The sequence below is a fragment of the Aotus nancymaae genome, unplaced genomic scaffold, assembly GCF_030222135.1.
Source record: "Aotus nancymaae isolate 86718 unplaced genomic scaffold, 86718_ANA_hifiasm-v0.15.2.pri h1tg000069l, whole genome shotgun sequence".
In the NCBI taxonomy this organism is placed as follows: domain Eukaryota; kingdom Metazoa; phylum Chordata; class Mammalia; order Primates; family Aotidae; genus Aotus; species Aotus nancymaae.
In genome coordinates this window covers 482446-506835 of record NW_026988484.1, presented here as the reverse complement: position 1 = coordinate 506835, position 24390 = coordinate 482446, and the positions used below count along the sequence as shown (strand labels likewise).

General features: G+C 41.1%; 1 protein-coding gene and 1 long non-coding RNA gene across 4 annotated transcripts; one reads left to right on the top strand and one right to left on the bottom strand.

Annotated features, from left to right (window-relative positions):
• Positions 1-542: 542 nt before the first annotated feature.
• Positions 543-18140, top strand: ZNF582 (zinc finger protein 582). Of its 3 annotated transcripts, none has more exons than XM_012465319.3 (5): positions 543-633; positions 2221-2309; positions 3515-3641; positions 3921-4016; positions 10077-18140. In XM_012465319.3, exons 2-5 carry the CDS (start codon positions 2301-2303, stop codon positions 11396-11398), a joined length of 1554 nt encoding a protein of 517 aa, XP_012320742.2. In that variant the 5' UTR covers positions 543-633; positions 2221-2300; the 3' UTR covers positions 11399-18140. The 3 variants fall into 3 exon arrangements, with proteins under 3 accessions (XP_012320742.2, XP_064223422.1, XP_064223423.1); XM_064367352.1 differs by having other exon boundaries at positions 543-856; XM_064367353.1 differs by lacking the exon at positions 3921-4016 and having other exon boundaries at positions 574-856; positions 10077-12406.
• Positions 4714-24189, bottom strand: LOC110568826 (uncharacterized). The gene is made up of 4 exons (XR_010339070.1): positions 23799-24189; positions 19151-19288; positions 18819-18906; positions 4714-12367 (listed from the first exon to the last, which is right to left on the bottom strand). It is a non-coding gene; the product is annotated as an uncharacterized LOC110568826 (long non-coding RNA).
• Between the last annotated feature and the right edge of the window lie 201 nt (positions 24190-24390).

Sequence of the window (24390 nt, the reverse complement as noted above, 5' to 3'; positions counted from 1 at the left end):
GATGTAATGTTTAAAATTAGTTACCAGATAAACTTTTACATTTCCAAGCTTAAAGCTTCCTTCCAAACCTTCTGGTAAAACTGCTGCTCCACGGAAATGGGAACTTAATGGAGGAGGGAATCTTCCACAGCTGCATACAGTTGTGTATCCACCGCTAACCCGTCCCAGTCACACACTCAACGACCCACGTGGATTCAGAACCAACCACCACACACCGTAACAACAATCAGGCACACACAGTGACGGTCCCTTGCCAACTCGGTCACTCATCCACAATCACTCTAGAGAATCACACGCAGATAGTACAACCAGCACACAGTCCCTCGTGAAAGACCCAGGGACTCAAACATAAGCACATCGGTCCTCCAAGCACTAGGCAACCAAGGCGACCGGCTCACCCCTAAACATCGCGAGATCCGGCCTCAGGGCCAGGCTACTACCTGTAAGTCTAGAGACTACGTTTCCCAGAAGACACTGCGGTACCGGCCCTATCATGGCGCAGCATCAGTGTGCTTTGTGCGTCTGCGCTATCTTCCGGATGTGCGCTGCGAGTCCGCCGGTACCGAAGTGGAAGCGCGCTCTGGGTTGCCGGGGGTGCGGCCGTGGTGGCACCTGGACCCGAGAAGGCGGCAGGTGAGGGGCTCCGGAGCTTTCCAGGCGCTCTGGGGTCCAAGTAGGAACGGGTGCCGCGGCCGGCTGGGTCTCAGGCCTAAGAAGAACCGAGCCGTCTCGCCCCATCGTCTCTCTGTGGCTTTACCGGCGTGAGACTACATTTCCCGCCGGCCCTCGCGGCACGCGGTAGCTGGCGCCCCCTTTCTGCGTCCAGCCTCATAGCTCAGGTGCATGGACCCCTTAGGTGGGTGCACAGGGGTCCCCGACCCCCTGAAATTGCGCATGTTTTGCATTCACTGTTATGCGTGTTTTTGTTTTGTTTTTTTTTAATCTGAGAGGAAATCTTGTTTCATGACGTTTTCAGAGAGTTGCAAGACCCCAGAGGATTTAGAACAGCTAGTTTAGAAGAATTTACATTTGGGAAGATTTTATATGACCTTGTTCAAATTCTGTGTCCAGCAATGGGGAAACACTTGAATGAAACACAGACTATCCTGTGTAAATAGGATATCGTGCAGTTAATACAAATAATGCTTATAAAAGTGGTCATAATAAGGAAAGGCTGCCTATTACATTATATTAATCAACATTCATAATTATTTCACTTACACATTACTTAGAACTAAATGTTTGTAATGCAATGGACACTTTACATACTCCTTTATAAAATACTTGTTAACAATGAGCTCAAGAACTGGTTCAATGACAACACTGCAAACACTCGGGTGTGTTTTCTTCCAGTTCTTTGGTTTTGTTTCGTGAGTGAGTTTGACTTCTTTTTGCTGAATGTTCTCAAATGATCCAGTAGTTAGTATCTTTGCTTGTTAGTTAATGTTGCCCAACTTCATTCTTGATAGCCACTTGGCATTCCGTTATATGGTTATGCCGAAAATGGTTCAACCACTTGCCTACTTGTGTACTAATTTTCAGTTCTGTTATTTGGCAAATATTATTGGGCATTCAGCTTTGTGTACTGCTGCGTCTCTATGGAAGAGCACATTTATGTGCTGATAGTGGAGCGCTGGGCCTGCCCCCTGTAAATTTTGTCTCTTACTGTTTCTTGTAACTGTCCCATTTGTTGATGCAAGGCATGCTCCATGAAGTGGCGTCTACAGAGACTCAGTTTGGGCTGTGGAGCTTTTTGTAAATTTGGCCTTTGGGAAAAGAGCCAAGTAGACTTCGGAATATGTTATATTTGCTGCAGGAGAGAGTTAAATGGCCTAGTCCTGGAAAGGCTTTATTTTAGGCTGGGGCTATCCAAATCATGCAGGCCTTCTATGCTCCCTGTCTTGAGGAAAGCCTTCTTCATCCTTGAGGTAACATGTGGGTCTCAGTCACTAGAACAGCCTTCAGCATCCCTGTCTCAGACTTGCATCTGCAACAAAACAGAAACACTATGTTTAGGGGAAATGGGAAGGAAAGGACCACTGGTTTCCCTTCTTGCAGCAGCTAAAGCAGGTTTCCTGGGGTTGGGTGAGGATCCCTTTGTCTCACCTCTCTCTCGTTTTCTTGGTGGGCGGAGGGCAAGCAGGTGGGAACTTGTAACTTTGGCATTCTAGGAGCTGTGAGGCAAGCCTAGCCTCTCATGTTTGCTCTTTCCTACCCCAGCTCTGCCGTCGTGGGACCCTGCCTTTCCCCAAGAGAGGAACCAGGAGGAAGATCTGTCAGCCCTTGAAATTCTAAAAGTCATGTCCCTTGTGAGTTTTAAAATCCCATAAATATTTGCTTTTCTTATCTTGAAACTTCCCACCTGGGTTCCATCCAGGAATCTGGTTCCCAGACTTTCCCGTTTTAGGGAATAAAAGGACCAGACAGCGCGTCCCCTCTCCTATTGTCCTCTCCTCTCGTAAATGCCCACAGATTTATTCTCTGTAGCATTCTGTATCTCCTGATGGTTTTCTTCTGCTAGGAGGAGAAACCCACTTCCCTGTATGAAATGAGAGCATGTAAGAACTGAAGAGATGGAAATGAACACTTAGGAGCAATCACATATAGAAAAGCAGGGGAGGTGATGTTGGTTGGTTTCAATTTAAGAATGTGGTCCAGTGCCCTGCTTTGGGAATGATTAATGATTGGATATGTAATTAATGTTTGACTGGGAATCCATCAGAGATTCTATGCCAGATTTAAAGTCTAGTTTGATGTCGAACAGAGCATATGAAGCTGGGACAGTCTCCATTAGTTTCTTTAGCTTAAGAGCAAGAAAAGAACAGAGCTGAGAATGGTGGGTGATATGGCAAGTGAGATGATCAGCTAGAAGGGTGAGTGGTCAGGGCTTGGAAAAGCCGTAGAGATCTGATCCAACCTCTGGACCCAAAATAAGAGGATGCTTGAGTCTTTAGTTTCACTTGATAGAAAACTGTACTCAGTAAAAGTGATCTCCATGGTTTTTCCCATGAAGAAAAATCGTTATGTTATGTTCTGACATAATGAACTTTCATCTCCAAGAAATTCTTGACTTATATGAAAATCCTGTATCTAAGATAGAAAACGTTTCTATAATTAAAAAAAAATATTTGGGGAAAGTCCATGAGAAATACATTTTATTGTTATTCCAAAGGATAGAAATGATAGGTCTCACCTTGAGAATTTATTGTATGCCAAGTACAGAGTGTGCTGTGTGCGTTATTACACTGTTTCTTACTATAAGGAAAACTCCATTTAACTCCATTTTCATCCCAGACCTGTGCACAGAACTGTGACTTGCAGTTACAAGGAGTGTTTGAGAACATTTGAACATTCTGTTTTACTCATACCCATATCTAATGTCACCTTTCACATTCAGTCCCACCCTTCTTGTTCAACCAAACAACCCCCGCCCCTGCAGAGACCCACCCCACCTCCTTTCATCCCACTGTGATCCATTGAAATACATATATATCATACGTGCCTGTCATTCCAGGGGTCAGAATTGTTCAGGGATGTGGCCATAGTCTTCTCCCAAGAAGAATGGCAGTGGCTGGCACCTGCTCAGAGGGATTTGTACAGAGACGTGATGTTGGAGACCTACAGCAACCTGGTCTCACTGGGTAAGGTGATCTAGTCTGTTAGTTTGGAGGTTACCGTTGGACATGTTTATTCCTTCCTGATCAGTTTTGGGGGCTTTTCAGTTTTATGACTGGTCATTTTTGAGGGGTTAAAGGGCAGCACTATTGGCTGAAGCTACATCTTCCCCTGACGTCAGGCAACTGTCCCATCTTCTCCTGGCACTTCTGCAACTGCATCTCCTGTTTGATGACCAGGACCTGGATATGAATTCTGGGGCCCCCTACAGCATAACCAGGTGGCATGTTTCTTCTTATCTCCAGGTCTGGCCATTTCCAAACCTGATGTGATATCCTTCCTAGAGCAAGGCAGAGAGCCCTGGATGGTGGAAAGGGTGGTGGCTGGAGGCCTGTGCCCAGGTGAGTGAGGTATCAGTGAGAAGGGAGCAGCCAGTTCAGGTATCAGGTCAGCTGGAAGTGGCCCTTTGTCTTAGAAAATCCTCCGTGCAGTTGCTACATTCAAAGCTTATGTCTTAAGTGTTGTCTTCCTCAGCTCGTCAGCAGCATTCGACAAAGGTGGCTGCTGCTTCCTTGTGAAACATGTAAAAATTCAACCTGCAATATAGGGCTAGACTGAGTACAAATACGGTGGCTCCTGAGGAAAGTATTTTCTCTTTGGAAAGATGTATCTTTTGACCATTTTTCTTTATTTTTTAATTTTAATTAAATTTTTTTTTTAAGTTCAGGAGTAGAAGTACAGGTTTGTTAAATAGGTAAACTTGTGTCATGGGGGTTTATTGTACAGATTATTTCATCACCCAGGTATGAAGCCCAGTAGCCATTAGTTATTTTTCCTGATTCTCTCCCTCTTCCTACTCTCCGTTCTCCAGAAGGCCCCAGCATTCGTTGCCCCACTCTATGTGGCCGTGTGTCAGCTCCCACTTATAAGTTAGAACATGCAGTATTTGGTTATCTGTTCCTGTGTTAGTTTGCTAAGCCATGATTTTATAATCTACCTTGAGAGGATATAAATATTGCGCTCCTCACAAACCTGCTAGTTTCAGAATTCATTGATAGTTTTCTCTTGGATCAGATATGATTAATAATTACAAAATAGTGATTTTTTAAAAACTTTATTATTCTTTCTTTATTAGTTCACATACCCCTGTAAAGAAGAGCTTTCTTCCTTTTACCGTTTGTTTCTTCATTTATATCAAATGGATTAAGAGTAGGTGGCATCCTTTTACTCCTCTTAGAAAGCTTCTCCTAGTCTGTAACAGATTATTATCCATTATCATTATTTATCACAACGTTCATATTTTTCCAAATTTAGCTGGTGACATCCTTTCACACTGGCTCCTGGGTTCTTTGGACGTAATCCCTCCCCCTTTTTTATAAGCATATTTTTAACGTTTTTAGTTTCAACAATTCAGTAAAAGTTAGCTAGTTAACGTAAATACAGAACAAGCCCACACAGTTGACATCCATGTACATAAATGCAAGAATGCCAAACCTCACATGAACCAAAAAGTACCAACTCTTACCATATTGACTATTTAGCGATGACTGGTAGGTCATAATTCTTCACATAAGCAAGGGTACACATTCAAATGTTTTTTAAAACAAAAACTAAGAACAAAACAAGAATTTTATGTTTCTAAAAGGAGAAGCATAGAAGTCAATGTATATAAAAGTCGGAAGAACATAAGGACATGATAGAAAAGAGATTTGAGTGGGCACAGAGTTAGTACGTCGTGTTAATAGATTTACATATTAAAATCTTTCTGCAGCCAGCTGTAGTAACTCATGCCTGTAATGCCAGCTACTCAGAAGGCTGAGCGGGAAGCATCACCTCAGCTCACCTGAGCCAAAGAGGTTGAGGCTGTAGTACACCATGATTGTGCCTCTGCACTCCAGCCTGGGCGACAGAGTGAGACCCCATTTTTCACAAAAAGAAAACTGTTTTGGAGGCAAACTTTCTATAGAACTTTTATACATAGGGTGTTTTTAAGTCATCAGTGTCATACTTAAACTAAAATGTAGATTTTTCTTTTGTCTCCAAATTGATTGTAATACTTTTGAGTCCAATCAAAACACCTCAGAAACATCCAGTTACTATTGATTACAATAAATGTGACATGCTGACAGAATTTAAGAGGGTACTGTTTTTCACTGCTGAGAGCAGAAGAAGCTTGTTAATTTTCTTTAATGTTGGGGTCACTATAATGAGTAGAGCTGCAAAACAACATATCTCAAACCCAGACAAATGTTATGAATACTGGTTCTGTTTAGTAAATGACCAGTGTTTTTATAAAAGTACTTAACATAGAATTCTCTCCTGCTCTTTCACCCTCAATAAATGCTACAGGCTGGGCACGGTGGCTCAAGCCTGTAATCCCAGCACTTTGGGAGGCCGAGGCGGGTGGATCACGAGGTCAAGAGATCGAGACCATCCTGGTCAACATGGTGAAACCCCGTCTCTACTAATAATACAAAAAATTAGCTGGGCATGGTGGCACGTGCCTGTAATCCCAGCTACTCAGGAGGCTGAGGCAGGAGAATTGCCTGAACCCAGGAGGCGGAGGTTGCGGTGAGCTGAGATCACGCCATTGCACTCCAGCCTGGGTAACAAGAGCAAAACTCCGTCTCAAAAAAAAAAAATAAAATAAATGCTATAAAGTGCGTTCACAAAGAGCCATATTGGGATAAAGCTGCTGCATGAAATATACCACTCTAGATACTGAAATGAGTAGTATCACACTGGGGTTTAATTGTACACATTTTATATGCCGGTACAGCAACATCCTTAGCCAGAAGTCTCAACAGAATTATCATAAACATGTTTATTAAAAGTATGAAAAGGTGCATTTGAACTTAGTGGCAACATTTAAAAGTAGTATCCTTTTAGCACATTAACTGGAATAAAATTCTCATCAAAAAGTATTTTTAGGCTGGGCATGGTGGCTAATGCCTGTAATCCCAGCACTTTGGGAGGCCAAGGCAGGTAGATTCTTGAGCCCAGTAGTTTCAGACCAGCTTGGGCAATATGGTGAAACCCCATCTCTACAAAAAAATATAAAAATTAGCTGAGCATGGGGTGCCCACCTGTGAGGAGTCTGAGGCAGGAGGATTGCTTGAGCTTAGGAGGTCGAGGCTGCAGTAAGCCAAGATCATGCCACTACACTCCAGCATGGGTCACAAAGTGAGAATCTGTCAAAAAAAAAAAAAAAATTTTTTTTTACAGTTTTGTTCATTTACAAAACTGTAAAAAATTACCTGTGGAATTAGACAGCAGAGGGCGCCTTTTCTATAATTGTATACTGTCCTTGATGTTAATATAATGTCGTGGCTCAAATGCTTACTGTGAAAATAAGCAGAGAAAAATTCAGAAATGGCAAATGTTCCCCGCTTTAAGCAAATGAAATCTAGGTATGATTAACAGGCAGGTTCATAATAAATCTCTGAAAAGACAGTTGAATTCTAGCTGTCTTCATGTATCACAAAGTTAGGGAAGGTATGAGGATGTGCTCATATCACCGGAGTGACCAAAAATCAACATTTTACTGCTGTCCCAAACTGTTAATAGTTTGTCTCTAACTATCGCCATTTGAGTTTTTTGTATTTATTTAAATGTCCAAATTATGCTAAATATCAAGCATCTGTTAGAAGTGGAAAATAAAATATTTTAATGCTAAGACTAAGATTTTTACATGTTTCATTGGTTGCACAAAACAGTGACTTCTGCCCAAATAACTTTAAAATACTGTGCCAGATTTTGTAAAGAAACGTGAAAACACGGAAGACCTCGTTATTGTTGCTATTTTGCAACTTTACAAGTTAAATAGAAGCAAGAAGTTAGAAATTTATGACTGTGGGTTATATCTTTGGATGGTTATACAATAGTATTTAATCAGGGATGGCTTTATTTACAGTAGTAGAAAAGTGTTCATGGAATAAATAACACTATACTCAACAGAGCTCAACTGTGCAAGGTGAATATGGTAGAAAAAATGGCATTTTGGAGCAAGGAGTGCTTTAAAAAGCCATTTCCTTGGAAGCAGCCAAGATTTTGTTCACATTGCCAGAAAGACCAAGTAATATATGATCACTTTGATTTCTACAACCAGAAGCCCAGTTAGGCAGTTAGCTTGTCCCAGACGTGTTTTGTTTTGTACACCAGGCTGGCTTTAATATTCCATGGTCCACGGCAGCTTCTTGGTTTTCCTTTTTGTTCTTGTAAGATGGCTGCCACACGTCCTAATCACTGAGTAGACCTGTGCCCTCATAGGTAGATAGGTGGCTGTATTTGGAAACTGTCCCACTAGTTGTTAGACCACAGTAGAGACCCGTAACCTTCCTCTTGAACAGCCAAACACAAGGTCTGAAAAAAAATCTTACTTGTGTCCTGTTTACATAGTCTTGTTCTTACCATGTCATGTGGATAACTACAGTTGTGGCACGAGTCTTTGAGGTAACAGCAGCCAGCATTATTTCCGCAAAATCCGATGTTTCTTTCACAGTCTTTATCGCCTTCCATTGTAGAAGCAATCTTACATTCCAGTAATTTTAGCTTAACATTTCCACAAATAACAAAAGGAGTGATAGTATCTGATATGCCACCATATGAAACAGGCATGTGCCTGTAAAGTCCTCAAGGCCATCTGTTCGATACACATCATGAAGACATTCAGAAGCTTTCTCCCATTCTCTTTCTCCCATGGTTCCTTGCATCAAGCTATACCTAAGTCTTTTTAAGTCAGCTGGGGTTGATTGCTGTAATTACAGTAAAACCTGCCACTGTAGCTGAAATCATGTACTGGGTAGAATCAGAGTCCATTATACCGTAATTCAACTTTTTCACGCAGTTTGAATAAGCAGCAAAATATGTTGCTCTAGAAGGACCCACCCCCAATCACTTGGGCCTAATCCTCTAAACAAGGAACAAACCCCTTCTTTTTCCAAGGTCACCTTTAAGAAATGGTAAGGTTCAGGTAAATGAATGACATTTAAGAAATGTCATTTAGTTGACAATGGGCTTCAGCCATGGTGTTCAGCTAAACTTCAGATATAAAAAGCTTCTCAGAGGAAGACAGCAGCCATGTTATTCCAACTGCCAGCTGACATAGGAGAATGGCTGCCACTGTCCCAGCATGTTCCTCTGGCTCATTCTCCCACATGTCCTCCAGGCGCTGAGGCAGGTTGCAGATCCAACCACACACTTCCTCCCTCACTTTTATTTTTATTTTTTTAAACAGTGACGAAATAGATTTACCATGTTAACCATTTTTAAGTGTAGTTCAGTAGCATTAAGTACATTGACCCTGTTATACAACCATCATCACCATCCATCTCCTGAACTCTTTTCATCTTGAAATCCCCATCATTTTTTAAAAATTCACTCTATTTGGGGCATAATTTACAGTCAATAAAATGCATTTTGTAAATTAGTTTTGAGTGTTGACAAATTTATACACCCACATAACCATCACTTCAATGAAGACAGTGAACATTTCCCTCAACCTGAAAAGTTCCCTTGTGCTCCTTCCTGCACAGACCCTCAAACCAATGATTTGCTTTGCTCTCTGTCACTCTGTATTTATCTTTTCTAGAGTCTGACAGAAATATTGTCTTAAAAAATGTTTCAGCAGTGATTCTTACCCATACCAATTCTGTTTTTGTTTTTTTTTTAAAGACAGGGTCCGACTGGGCGTGGTGGCTCACGCCTGTAATCCCAGCACTTTGGGAGGCAGAGGTAGGCAGATCACGAGGTCAGGAGTTCGAGATCAGCCTGACCAACATGGTGAAACCCCATCTCTACAGAAAGTAAAAAAATTAGCCAGGCATGGTGGTACACACCTGTAATCCCAACTACTCAAGAGGCTGAGGCAGGAGAATTGCTTGAACCAGGGAGTTGGCAGTTGCAATGAACCAAGATTGCGCCACTGCACTCCAGTCTGAGTGACAGAGCGAGACTGTCTCAAAAAGAAAAGAAAAAGGGTCTCCCTCTGTCCCCTGGCTGGAGTGCACTGGCAAGATCATACCTCACTGCAACCTTGAACTCCTGGGCTTAATGAGTCCGCTTTTCTCAGTTAGGACTACAGGCACATGCCACTACAACTAGCTAATTTTTAAAAATGGTTTTGTAGACATGGGGTCTTGCTGTGTTGCCCAAGTTGGTCTAAACTCCTGGCCTCAAGTGATTCTCCCTACTTGGCTTCCCAAAGCACTGGGATTTCAGGCATGAGCCACCATGCCCAGACTGACACTAACATTTCAGAATTGCTTTTATCACCTCTCTGATTACTTCGTCATCTGATTTATGGTATTTTCCTTTCACTGTTCTACTCGCCCGTTTTCTAATGGCTTAGCTATATTCAAGAGTTAATAGGCATTGAGTCTAAACCCTCCCAGTTCTTACTATAGTTCCTTTATCTGGAAAAATAAAAACCAAACATATTTGCTTTTTTCATTCTTTTTCAGTGTTGGAGTCCAGATACGATACCAAGGAATTATCTCCAAAGCCGCATGTTTATGAAGTCGAATCACCCCAATGGGAGCTAATGGAAAGCATTACAAGTTACGGTCTCGAGTGTTCAAGTTTCCAAGATGATTGGGAATGCAGAAGCCAGTTTGACAGACAACAGGGAAATCCAGATAGACATTTCCATCAAATGATCATCAGACATGAAGAAATGCCCGCTTTTGACCAGCATACATCCCTTACTTTTTATCAGAAAATTCATACTAGAGAAAAACCTTTTCAGTATAATAAATGTAGAAAAGACTTCTGGCAAAAAGAACTCCTTATTAATCATCAAGCAGTTCACACTAATGAGAAACCCTATAAATGTAAGGAATGTGGGAAGGCCTTTAAATATGGCTCACGACTAATTCAACATGAGAATATTCATTCTGGTAAGAAACCCTATGAGTGTAAAGAATGTGGAAAGGCCTTCAATTCTGGTTCAAATTTTATACAACATCAGAGAGTTCATACTGGTGAGAAACCATATGAATGTAAAGACTGTGAGAAGGCCTTTAGTCGAAGCTCACAGTTGATTGAACATCAGCGAACTCACACAGGTGAAAAACCCTATCAGTGTAAGGAATGTGGCAAGGCCTTCAATCGGATCTCACATCTCAAAGTACATTATAGAATTCATACTGGTGAAAAACCCTATGCATGCAAGGAATGTGGGAAGACCTTTAGTCATCGGTCTCAGTTGATTCAACATCAGACTATTCATACTGGCAAGAAACTCTATGAATGTAAGGAATGTGGGAAGGCTTTTAACCAAGGCTCAACTCTTATACGACATCAGAGAATTCATACCGGTGAGAAGCCTTATGAATGTAAAGTATGTGGAAAGGCCTTTAGAGTGAGCTCACAACTCAAGCAACATCAGAGAATTCACAGTGGAGAGAAACCCTACCAATGTAAGGTATGTGGTAGGGCCTTCAAACGGGTCTCACATCTTACTGTACATTATAGAATTCATACAGGTGAAAAGCCATATGAATGTAAGGAATGTGGGAAGGCTTTTAGTCACTGCTCACAACTGATGCATCATCAGGTTATTCATACTGAGACAAAGCCCTATGAATATAAGGAATGTGGGAGGACCTTGAGTCATGATTCAACTACTGTTCAACCTCAGAGAATGCATAATAGAGAAGCACATGTGAATCTAATAAATGTAGAAAAGCCTTCCATCAGCACTTACCCCTTACTAATCATCAGAGAATTTATGTTGGCAAGCAACCATATGAATGAAAGTAATGGGGAAAGCCCACTAGCTTAGGCTAATCACAACTTACTCCTCCCTCTTGGAGAAAGACTTGAAGAATGTAATGCCAGTGACAATGCCTTCATTCAGAGGTTGTCCTTTATCCTAAGTCTGAAAATTCATATCAAAGAAAATTTTATGGATGTAAATTGTTCAGACCATGATTGTCAAAGAAGCAGGGAAAGGTTGGCAGAAATTTTATTTCAGAACACATTCCAGAATCACATCTTCTACCACAGTGTAGTAATTGAAAAGAATGAAAAGTTTTAGTTTTCTCACAAGTTAAAAATTTTTTAACAGCCAAATTATTATTTGCTTAACAAGGAAATAAATCATGCAATTATCATAAACGGTAATGAAAAGGATGAATTGAGAATTTACCATGCCAAGAGATGTGAAATGTGGCTAAAGAGATGTGAGGGTAATGGGGAGAGTCAAAGGTACCCTGGAGTAATTTTTACAGCCTTTGAATGCATGCATATACATGAAAATCTGAAAGCTAAACTCATGCACTAAACGTACTATTCAAGACTACCAGACACCCAGGCAGTGAAAGAAGAAAATAACAGAAAATGATTAAATAAAGTGACCATCTTACAATAATCTGTTTGTATTTCTTCCTGATCCAGAAATAATCTAAATGTAGGAGAGGATTTCTTGCTTTCCATGTTGTTACTGTTTTATGTGACTGGTGCAGACATCCAGTGGTTGCCATACCAGCAGCCATACCCAGTTCCCCTTGTAATTGGCAGCATCTGTGTCTTGCTTAGACTGAGGATATGAGATGCTAATTTTCCAGCCTCATGTGCAGCACACATGGCCTGCCCAGTATCAGTCTTGCTAAGTAGGATCTGCTGGGGCTTCTGGGAAAGATTTTCCTCATTTGGAAGAGACAGGTTTATAGTGAAGACTTCCTCCTCCCTCTCTTCCTGCCTTTAAACATTTTTCTATGAGAACGTGACGCCTGGAGCTGCTGCAGCTATCCTGAAACCAAGAAAACAAAAAAGCAGACCTCAGAGAAGCTGACTCAGAGCCTGAGAAGACTCGGCTACTAGGCCAGTTCTGGAACTGCCTCTTTGAAGCTTCGTTATGTAAGAAAAATAAGCCTTGATTGCTGAGTTACTTTTAGTTGGATATTTTGTAAATTCGCAGCCAAAAGCATCCTAAATGATGTAATTTCAAATTTAATTTTATTATGATTAGTAAATGTGGCCTGAAAATACCTCCCTTTTTGAATTTGACTTTTTTTTTTTTTTTTTTTTTGAGACAGTCTTGCACTGTCACCAGGCTGGAGTGCAGTGGTGCAATCTCAGCTCGCTGCAACCTCCACACTCCCAGGTTCAAGGAATTCTGCCTCAGCCTCCTGAGTAGCTGGGACTACAGGTGCAAACCACCACGCCCAGCTAATTTTTGTATTTTTAGTAGAGACATGGTTTCACCATGTTGGCCAGGATGGTCTCGAGCTCTTGACTTTCTGATCCACCCACCTTGGTCTCCCAAGGTGTTGGGATTACAGGTATGAGCCACCACGCCCTGCTAATTTGACATTTGTGTGTGTGTGTGGTTAAGTACAAGATTGATTTCTATATATGGTCCATGAACATTGAAAGAACGTATTCTACATTTTTGGATACATGTTTCTAAATAAGTCTATTAAGCCACTAGATTGCAATGGTAAAAATCTCCCTGTTTTTATATAATTTGGTAAGCTGGATCAGAATTTCCTAAAAAATTTTTGCAAATATCTTGAATTTCCAGACGTTTTTGTTGTTTATCTTGTTTGACCTACAGGGACATACTACTAACCCTCTATTTATGAATCATACCTTTATCTTTATGTAATACCCCATTTTGCCTACTGCAGCGTCTAAAACCCAAATCCAGCCTTCTGCCTGGTTTATAAAGTCTCATTGTTACACATTGCATTTATGATCTACAGCTGCTTTTGCTTCACTACGGCAGAGCTGAGTAGTTGCAACAGAGATTATATGGCCACAACACCTGTATTTACTGTCCGTTTTTTTTTGTGTGTGTTTTTGTTTTTTTTTTTGAGATGGCATCTCAAATTGGAGTGCAGTGGCACAGTCATGGTTCACTGCAGCCTCAACCTCCCATTCAAACAGTCCTCCTACCTCAGCTTCCTGAGCAGCTTGGACCAGAGGCATGTGCCACTATGCCATGCTAATTTTTAAAAATAGGTATTTTGTAGGCAGAGTTTTCCTGTGTTGCCCTGGATGGTCTCAAACTCCTGGGCTCAAGCAGTTCTCCCATGTTGGCCTCACAAAGTGCTGAGATTACAGGTGTCAGCCACTGCACCTGGCCTTGTCTGGTTTTTTAGATTAAGTTTGGGTCAGGCACTCTGACTCCCATCTGTAATTCCAACACTGGAGGCCGAGGCGGGAGGATCACTTGATACCATGAGTTCTAGACCAGCCTAGGCAACAAAGGGAGATCCCCATCTCTATAAAGAAACAGAAAAATTAGCCAGGTATGGTGGCATGTGTCAACAGTCCCAACTACTTGGGAGGATGAGGTGAGAGGATCATTTGAGCCCAGGAGTTCAAGGTTGCAGTGAGCTGTGATCACACTATGCACTCCAGCCTGGGCAACAGAACAAGACCTTGTCTCAAAAAAAGAAGTTTGCCAGCCCCTGACCCAGAGTAATTCTTTTGGCATTTTATTCCCACACTGTGTAATGCCAATGAATAATAATGATTTCTCTTTATCTGATATGTTTTTGCCTGTTGGTTTTCAGCATCTGTCACCTTATATAAAAATGCATATTCATGTTCCACAGTAAGTAGTATATGCAAACCTACCTGCAAAGGTTGAGGGAATGGAAAAGCTGAAGAAAGCCTGGCAAATCCAACCTCTCAGAAAGAAACATTTAATAGGGATGTCAGAACAGAAGTAGTTTCTCCAGTAGCTGTGAGATGGTGGATTCCTGTACCCACAATATCACAAGCTTTTTTGGTAGAACATATGCATGCAGCTCATCACTTTTCAGACCCTCTTTTGAAACTCATGACCCAGTGGGAAAGTTAGATAAGTATCTTTATGAGGCGTTATCTATGCTAAAGTCATTGTTTCTTGATCTTGCTGAAGGACTGTCTTGTGCAGGAGTCAAACATTGATCATTATCGCAGTTTCACTTCAAGACAGTGTTACTCTTGCTATGCAAAAGGCTGTTTTCCTACAAGTCATGTGCTGCTAATTTCTAAATTTTTTTGTAGAGACAAGGTCTTGCCATGTTGCCCAGGCTGGTCTTGATCTTCTGGGCTTAAGTGCTCCTCCCACCTGGGCCTCCCAAAGTGCTGGGATTATAGGCATGAGCCACCATACCCAGCCTAGAGAAATTTGCTAAAATACAATAAAACTGGAAGACTTACACGACCAAATTTCAGGACTTCCTCTAAAGCTATAAGACAATGTGGAACTGCTGAGAAGACAAATAGATTAATGGAACAGATTATTTCAGAAGTGTACCCATGATAGTTAATTGAATTTTGCAAAAGGTGCCAATAACAATGTAAGGGAGAAAATGAAAGCCATCTCCCAAAACTGGTGTTACTATGGGTCAATAATATGGGGGGAAATATACTTCAACCTTTATCTCCTCCATTATCCATAATAAAAACATGAAATAGATCTATCTGTAAAAGGTAAAAATAAAAAACAGCTATAGAAAACTTGTAAGAAATTGTATGTAAGCTCAGCATAGGATAAATAATATGTTTTAGAACATAAAAAGCATAACTAGGCTGAGCTCGGTGGCTCTTGCCTGTAGTCCTAGCACTTTGGGAGGCTGAGGCAGATGGACTGCTTGAGCTCAGGAGGTTGAGACAAGCCTGGGCAACATGGTGAAACTTCCTTTCTACAAAGAATATAAAAATTAGGGCTGGGGGCAGTGGCTCACACCTGTAACCCCAGCACTTTGGGTGGCCAAGGCAGGTGGATCACCTGAGGTTGGGAGTTCAAGACCAGCCTGACCCGCATGGAGAAACTCCATCTCTACTAAAAATACAAAATTAGCCAGGCATGGTGGCACATTTCTGTAATCCCCACTACCCGGGAGGCTGAGGCAAGAGAATCGCTTGAACCTGGGAGGCAGAGATCATGCCACTGCACTCCAGCCTGGGCAACAAGAGCAAAACTCCGTCTCAAAAAAAAAAATTAGTTGGGTGTGCTGGCCCATGCCTGTTGTCCCAGCTACCTGGGAGGCTGAGGTGGGAGGACTGCTTGAGCCCAGGAGGCAGAGACTGCAGTGAGCCATGATTGTACCAGTGCACTCCAGCCTGGGTAACAGAGTGAGACCCTGTCTGAAAAATAAGTAAAAGCATAACCATTAAAAAATGTGATTAATTGGATGTGATCAATTTAAAGCTTTTATCACCATTATGTAAATGAAAAGGTAGGTTACAGAACAGTAGAAAATATTTCCAAAATCTGGTGAACAACTTTCATAATTGCAAGCTAAGAAAAACCTCTAATTTAAAAAATAATCTGCAAAAGACTTCAACACACACTTTACAAACAAATATGTATCATCAAGGGACAGCATTTTTAAGTTAAATTAAAAGTGCAATGAAGTATTCCACACAAACTAAGAAAGCATATTTTAAAAGAATCAGAATACAAAGTACTGGTCATGATGTGGAATAATCAGAATTAACATTTTGAGTACTGGCTATTTGATAACATTTGCCATTACACATTCTAGTGTCGAGTAAGGTGAAAACTGTATCTAAAGGACTTCCCGCAGTGACTGCACTGAAAGGATTTTTCACCAGTATGAATTATGTTGACAAAGTGTTGAGGAAGTATTAAAGGCCTTCCCACAGGCATGGCATTTATAGGGTTTCTCTCCACTGTGTATTCTCCTATGGGTAACAAGGGAAGAGGGGGCACTGAAGGCTTTTCCACACTCCTTGCATGTATATGGTTTCTCTCCACTGTGTGTTCTGTTATGAGTAACAAGGGAAGAATGGGTGCTGAAGGCCTTTCCACAGTCACGGAACTTTTGTCTCGTATGTGTACTCTGACGCTGTGTGAGATGAGTCATCTGGCTGAAGGTTTTCCTACATTCCTTACATGTGTAAGGTTTCTCACCCGTGTGAATTCTCTCATGCTGGGTAAGGTGTGACCTCTGATTGAAGGTTTCACTACATTCGTTACATTTACAGGGTCTCTCTCCTGTGTAGATTCTTGGATGCCGAATGAGAGTTGATCAACGAGTGAAGTATTTCCCACAATCTAAACACTGATTGCATTTCTTTCGTGTATGGTTTCTCTTATGGAGAGTAAGTTGCGTACCGTGGCAGTATACATTTCTACATTCCTTACATATGTTTCTTGTACATTTTGTCACTGTGTCAAATTGAGATAATACTTCATTAATAGCCCTCTTTGCAGATAACTCCTTAGTCTCTGCACCTGGCACATCTGAAAGGGAAAAAAATCAACTAACAGAAGCAAATTAAACTAACTTAATACACATGTCTTTTATCCTTTCAATCCCCCTTTAGGCACCTAGTCAAGAAATTAAGATACCAGTTTTTAAGGATATACTGATAAGAATGCTTATGGAAATAAGCTTCATACTGGAAACAAATTATGTCTCTCGTAATTAATCATGGTATATCTATATCTGTAGTATTACTCAGCTACTAAAAAAAGACTGAACTTCAGCTGCTTTCTGACCTGCAGGATAATGTATTAAGTGAAAAGAACAAGATGCAGACTTATGTGTTAAGTTATACATCAAGTTTCAAAACACAAAGAGGAAAATGATAGTTTCTGTATATATATGTATGTATTAACCTGAAGGAATTAATGTGTCCAGACAGAAGTCACCTCCAATTATTTTACTGCAGAAACAATTTGACATAATATAGAAACAATAAAATCAATCACACAATCAGGGACAGACAGGGTATGAATTCTCATTGATACAGACATTTTGCGATTGAAGAGATCACTAAGCAAACAGGAAAAACAGGAGGGTCAAGTGAAGGCAGCAAGGAAATGGATTTAGAGCTTAAGAAAACATGTACTATGGGGAATTGCAGAGGTCAAAATGGCATCACAGGAAGGCTGATCAACATGATCAAAAATGAAAGAAAGGCAATAGGATTTGCTGTGGCAAATATAATACCCTTCTAACCTGTAGTTATTTTTACTGTTTAGAAGCAAAAGATCAGAGATGCTGGCTGTGCTTGCTGTAAACGTTAAGAACAGAACCTTGGTTAATTATGGAGAATGAGTTCTGGCCTGTTTATGCACTAAACATGTGGGAATCCCACTGTTTTTTCCAGATTAAACTGTGTATGTAGACAGTGGAGAGGGCTTACCTCATTAAGCATGCAAGAGGGGCTGGTTTTTACAAGGAGACTCTACCACAAAGCCCTCATGGTTTTTAAAATGAACTCAAAAGATCATTACCAAATGTGGGGCTCTGGGTCACATGGTATTAGGGTGACCTCCAGAAGGGCTAGAGACTGAGGTGAGACATGTGAGCAGTCAGCCATGTCTACATGCTGGTGCCCTAATAAGCCGTCTGGATACCAAGGGTCAGGTGGGCTTTCTTGGTTGGCCATACTCTGTGCATTTTGCCACACATCATTGCTGGGAGGAGTTAACAATGTTCGTGACTCCACTGTAGGGGCATAAATGGAAGTCCTCCTAGACTCTGCCCTATGTCTTTTTCCTTGGTTGATTTTAATACGTATCCTTCCATGGTAATAAACTGTAAACATGAGTATAACAGCTTTCAGTGAGTTCTGTGAGTCCTTCTAGTGAATTATCAAACCTGAGAGTCATCTTGGGACCTTTGGATTTGCAATTCGTGTCAGAATTCATCGTGGTCTTGAGGATCCCCATACTTTGCAGCTGGCATCAGAATGATGGTATTCTTGTGGACTATTCACTAACTTTGCAGGCATGAATACAACCATGTGATCAATCCTGTGACTACTCCTAGTAAGTCCTTGAACCTGGGGGTGGTCTTAGGGACTCTCAACAGTCAACTAATTTTAAAAAGGGAATGAATGTTAATGAATAAAATGACCAATGAATACACTCATTCAAACAATCAGGCCACTACGGAAGTTATTTTACAGTAAATAACAGTATCAAAGACCCAAATATAAAAAAAGTTGTAAGAAACAGGATCCTGAGTTTAAAAGGAAGCTTACCATATACAAAGAGGAAAGACACACTTGTAATTTCTGAACCCAGAGGCATTTATGAAAGTAGATATAAATGGTGGGTGATCAGTATCCATCTAGGAACTCACACTCAAGGAGCCTCAATTTCTACGTATGTATGAAACATTGGAAGAGAGCATCTTTCACATCTTAAAGGTGCTTTGCCCTCTAGAACTGTTACGCCTTTCATATACATGGCTTACCCCTGCTAGTTGGTTCTTCATACTCACCTGGCAGTGGGCCTCTTCTCTTTTCCCACTATCCAAGGCAGTTTCCTTTTCTCCAACAGTGAAATCGCAGATTTAGAAATGGAAAGGCCTGTGAAAATAAACAAAATTGCCTATGCTCTGGTTACTCAGGTATTCTGACAGATCAACACTGTAATCAGGACATAAGCCATTATAAAAACAGAAAAATTAGAATATCTGGCAGATAGAATAAAGAAAGCTGCTCACTCCACTTCCACGTCGCGTGTAAATTCTGAATCTCACCAAGATTCCCAGTATAAAAAAATAAGACATACTCAAGACCAGATGCTGAAGTAGGGGCTTTAAGCACTTACCCAGCCAGACCAGGTTCTGATAATTCTCCAACGTCACAGATGGGTACAAATCTCTCTGAACAAATCTCTCTGGGGGTTCGAGAATCCCCACTCTTCCTTGGAGAAGTCAATGGCCATATCTTGGAATGTCACTGATCCCTGAAATGACAAACATTTTCTTAGAAGAGCCCAGGTAAATAACTGGAAGTTGGGAGGAGCTGATCAGGACTCTGTGTCTTATGAGAGCAGCTTATTTAAGTTACTGAAGAGCAATACTATGAAATAGTGTTTATTAAAATTTGGATATAGAAAAATACTTAATAAGGGAAACATTCAAGATGAACAGGATGATTCAAAAAACACTGAATAATTTAAGAAATGTATTGCTCAGAGATTGTGTATCCACATATTCAAAACTTACAAATTACTTTTTTGCTGAAATAAAAGGTAGCTCCCTTTCATTAAATGTGGATTGGACTTACAATTTGCTTTAATCAACAAAATGTGACAGAAGTGACACTAACTAGTTCCAAGTGAAAGCTTTAGGAAGGTTTGGTATCTTCTGTTTTGCCCTCATAGGGGTTCATGCCACGTAACAAAAGCCAGTGAGAAGTTGCCAATGGAGAATGAGAGATTGAGACTACATCAAATAAAGATGAGGAACTCGGCTAGCAGCAAAGAACAGTGGCCCAGATACATGACTCCAGCTATTCCAGTTAAATATAAAATATATGGATGAAGAAGCCATGTTGGGGATTCAGGCCCCTACAGGCATCATAGGATCAGATATTAATCATTCCCACCCTATCCAGTTCAGTATGAATTTTCATAGAATTCTCAGGAAATAAAGTAGCCTTTGCTCTAGCAGCTACATTTTAGGGTAGTAAATGTAATGGTCAAAACTGCAGCAGATGTGTTATTATTTCACGTATTTGCCTCCATCAGGGCCTGCAATAGGAGTAAGGAATAAGGTTTTATCCTCAGCTACTTATGAAGAAGCAGTTGAGAAGAACTGAGGATGCCTAGCCTACGGCTAGTTTTCCTTTCCGATATCCTGGGACTTCATCAACTCATAATAAAACTGGCATTCCCAATTACCTCATTCATATGTCCTGTGTTGTCCTTTCCAGATACACCCTTACAGCATCTGTAACAACAGTACATAGGTTAAAAGCTATCGAAACTTTATTGTATTAAACATGGGGCAGAAAAGGTTTCTTTTTTCTCACTTGAATGTGGGGTTTCAGAAATCTTCAATATGGCTAGGTGCGGTGACTCATGCCTATAATCTCAGTGTTCCTGGATCAAGCTGAGGGTCGGGATGCTATTTATTGAGGCCCAATAACAAGATGCAGATAAACCGGGGAGGAAGAGAGTTTTTATTTCTGTAGCCAGTTACAGGGAGAGGCCTGGAAATTATCACCAAACCAACTCTAAATTACAAAGTTTTCCAGAGCTTATATACCTTCTAAGCTATATGTCTATGTGTAAGTGTGCATTCATCTAAAGACGTAAGTGATTAACTTCTTTTAATCTATGACTAAGGTCTGAGTCTTGAAGACCTTTCTCTGGACCCTCAGTAAATTTACTTGATCTAAATGGGTTCAGGTTCTGGGATGATTACCTTTATCTTGTCTCCTGCTAAACAACAGGGGTTTGGGGAGTTCCTTCAGATCTCCAATAAACTTGTTTGTGGAGGCACAGGGGGTTTCTTCAGACCCCCAATAAAACCTGTTTCATCCTAAATGGGTCCAATTAAGAATTCCTTCATTATTTTGTCATGCTTTAAGGCCCAGGAAAGGGCTAGGCAAAACTCTTGGTGGACTTTTGTTACATTCCAGCCTTTGTATAAGGGCACTGGCTTTTAACATTTAACTTAACCACTCAGTCGGTACCGAAAGTTTTTATAGAGGCCTGAGTTTGGTGAGATCTGGCCTGCCACACCAGCACTTTGGGAGGCCAAGAGAGGAGGACTCCTTGAGCCCAGGAGTTCAAGACAAGCCTAGGCAACACAGCAATACTTCATCTCTACAAAAAAATAAAAAAAATTAGCCAGGCATGGTGGCACATGCCTGTAGTCCCAGCTACACAGGAGGCTGAGGCTGGAGAATTGCTTGCGCCTAGGAGGTCAAGGCTGCAGTGAGCCATGATTAATATGATGAATTCGTGTATAATATGTTAAATTTTCACAAAGCAATCCACTCATCAGCAGATCCCTGATCAAAAAACTGAATATTACCAGCACCTCCAAGATTCCCCAAGATTGCTTCAAGACACACCTCTTGCTATCCTGAATTCTGTCACCATAAATGAGGCAGACTACAATATATTTAATGAATAATTTTTAAATTTTTCATGATATTCTCCAGATGCCAGTATTTTCTCTCTTTTTTAAGAGACAGGGGTCTTGCTATGTTGTCCAGGCTGGAATGCAGTGGCTATTCACATGTGTGATCATGATGCACTATTGTGATGAAATGCTGGGCTGAAGTGATCCTCCTGCCTCAGCTTCCCATGTTGCTGGGACTACAGGCGTGTGCCACTGTGTCCAGATGCCAGTATTTTTTCTACGACATCTTCTAAAAGATCAGAAAAAGACATATACAGGTTGAATATCCCTAATCTGAAATGCTTCAAAATCTGAAACTTTTTGAGTGTTGACGTAATATTAAAAAAGAAATGCTCATTGGAACATTTTGAATTTTGGATTTGGGATGGTCAACCAGTAAGTGTAATGCAAATGTTCAAAAAAAAAAAAAAAAAAACAAAACACACACACACACAAAATCTGAAATACTTCTGGTCCCAGGCATTTTGGATAAAGGATACTCAGCCTATACAATAATATTCATAGCAGTTTTATTAATAGCCAAAAACCTAGAAACACCCCAAATGTCTATCAACAGGAAAATGAGTAAGTAGACTAACATATTAACACAATGGAATACTCAGCAGAACAACAACAAATAATGGACATCAATGAATATCAAGAAACATTATGTTGAGCTAATGAAGCCAGACACACACAAACTATTTGACTCCATTTATGTGAAGCCAAGCAAAACAAATCCACTGTCATCAAAACAAGAAATTGGTTTCCTTTTCTAAGTAACAAGAAATCCTTCATCAAAACAAGAAATCCTTTTCCTTTGAGGGTCAGAAAAGGGAAAAATAGATGAAAAAATACTTGCAAGAGTGATGGAAATCTATCTTGATGGTGAAAATATCAACGGGGTTAAGAAAGCACTGGAAACATGGAGAAAATGGGATAAAAACTCGTGGTTAAAAAAAGCTGTAAGCTCAAATACTTCACATCAAAATACAGAAACAATAAAGTGATACAAATGGTTTTTTCTGCAGTTTTTATATGATGGTTATACATAAATTATATTTATGTATTTTAAAAGAAAAATAAAAAATTTATTATTTTTTTATTTTTTATTTAAATAAATAAATAAATAATAAATTTTTTATTTTTCTTTTAAAATACATAAATATAATTTAACAATTTCACGAGTAGCTTCGGTCATAACAAACAGAATGTGTAGGGAAAATATTGCCTCTTTTCCTAAAAGAAAGAAAATAAAAGTGTCCCCTTCGAAAAGAAAATCTATTTTTCAAACAAAATGTCTTGGTGACTACACTTACCAGGCTAAGAATCAAATCTGGTTATTTTTGCACAAAATTTCAGAGACCATGCAAACACCCTGAACAGAACCTGTGACTTCATCTGTGGAATTCTTGGAAATACGTTTAAGCTGCCCAACTTCAAACTGGAACCTGTGATCCCAAACGTTATCTTTCACTAATGTTCCTAGTAAATGGCCTGACCTTGTTAACCTGGACTTTCATGCTCAAGACGTGAATCACATTCCCATTCCCCCAAATTTCCAAAGGCAGATTACCATTACTAGGTCTGAACCACTCATTAGCATTTTCTATGCTGCGTCCTCTCAGTCTGGGGCTGTACAGAATGTCAAAGATGACTGAGTATTCACCTCTACTTCAAGAAGATGACAGTCTCCAGATAATGGCTCTCATCTTCTCTAGGGAATGTATCTTTGATCCCCAAATAGTGCTTAAAAGACGACTGGTGACAATGGAGATTCGGAATAATTCATTCGGTGAATAAATGAACACTGAAGTACAGGACATGGACTCTGAGAAGAGAGGTCCCCATAGTCCCATGTGTTGCTGAATAAAAGACCTGGACCTTGTCCCTGTGTCAGTCTTGACCACCCAAGTAAGCAAAACTAGACATGCCCAGGACTTAAAACCTATGATGTTGCAGGAAACAAAGATGAAACAAAAACTTCCCTGAGACATGGCTAATGCGCACTGTGCTGGAACAGCGTTCTTAACAGCGACAGGGTCCTGGAAATGCAGAGCTAAGGAGAAGGAGGGAAACTTCAGAGACCAGATTCTCGAACCCACTGCCACCCATTTTCAACCATGTTCCTGAACAAACTCCAAGAACGACAGAGTTCACTGTCAAAAGAAAACACTGTTTAGCGCGCAGCTCTGGTTCCTAAAAACGTAACGGCCTTTTTCAATGCCTCAGTCGCCTCCTCTGGGATAGAACCATGCACACAAATAGTAATTTTAACTACGTCTTCTGTGTGCACAGACGCCAACACACTGATTACGCGCGCACTGTCGTCAGGCTTACCCGCTCCCGCCACCTCCAAGCTCAGGCCGGGACGCCGGATCTGACCTGCACTGATCTCCGGGCCTCCAGCCATTCAGCTGGCCACTCCTGCCCGGAACGCGTCTGAGACGGGCCACCCGGCCCCCAAGCAACACAAGCCTCATAATGTCCCATTATGACGTGGCGCTGGGAAAATACCGTCCAAGAAAGGAGAAACGGCGACGCTGCCCACTCAGGTGCCCACCGACCTAAGCACTGGCCGCACCGCCTGTGGGCCCCGGTGGTTTCTGGGAGTAGGCGAGGACTCGTAGTGCGCATGTGCAGCCCCGGCCTCCGCTCCTAGAGACCTGAATCCAGAGGCGACCTCGGCTGAGAGACAAGGTACCTGTGGCATAAAGTACAAGAAGAGTGGGGTGGAGGCGGTTCCGCTGATGATCGAGTACGCATGCGTGAGCTCGGCCTTGGGGGCGTGGCTTTGTGGCCGTCGGAGGTGTTGAGAGAATGCTGCGCCTGCGCACAGAGAGCCAAGCGGTTACCTTCTTGAGGGGTGCGGTGTTTTTCAGTACCAGGATCAGACTTAGTTGGAGGCTGTAAGAGGAGGTGGGAAAAGGGC

Bases quoted from the DNA above. Each gene is read 5' to 3' on its own strand.
- ZNF582 (XM_064367352.1), top strand. The intron at 2,310-3,514 runs GTGAGTTTTAAA...CTGTCATTCCAG, and splicing joins TTCTAAAAGTCATGTCCCTT to GGGTCAGAATTGTTCAGGGA. The intron at 3,642-3,920 runs GTAAGGTGATCT...TCTTATCTCCAG, and splicing joins CAGCAACCTGGTCTCACTGG to GTCTGGCCATTTCCAAACCT.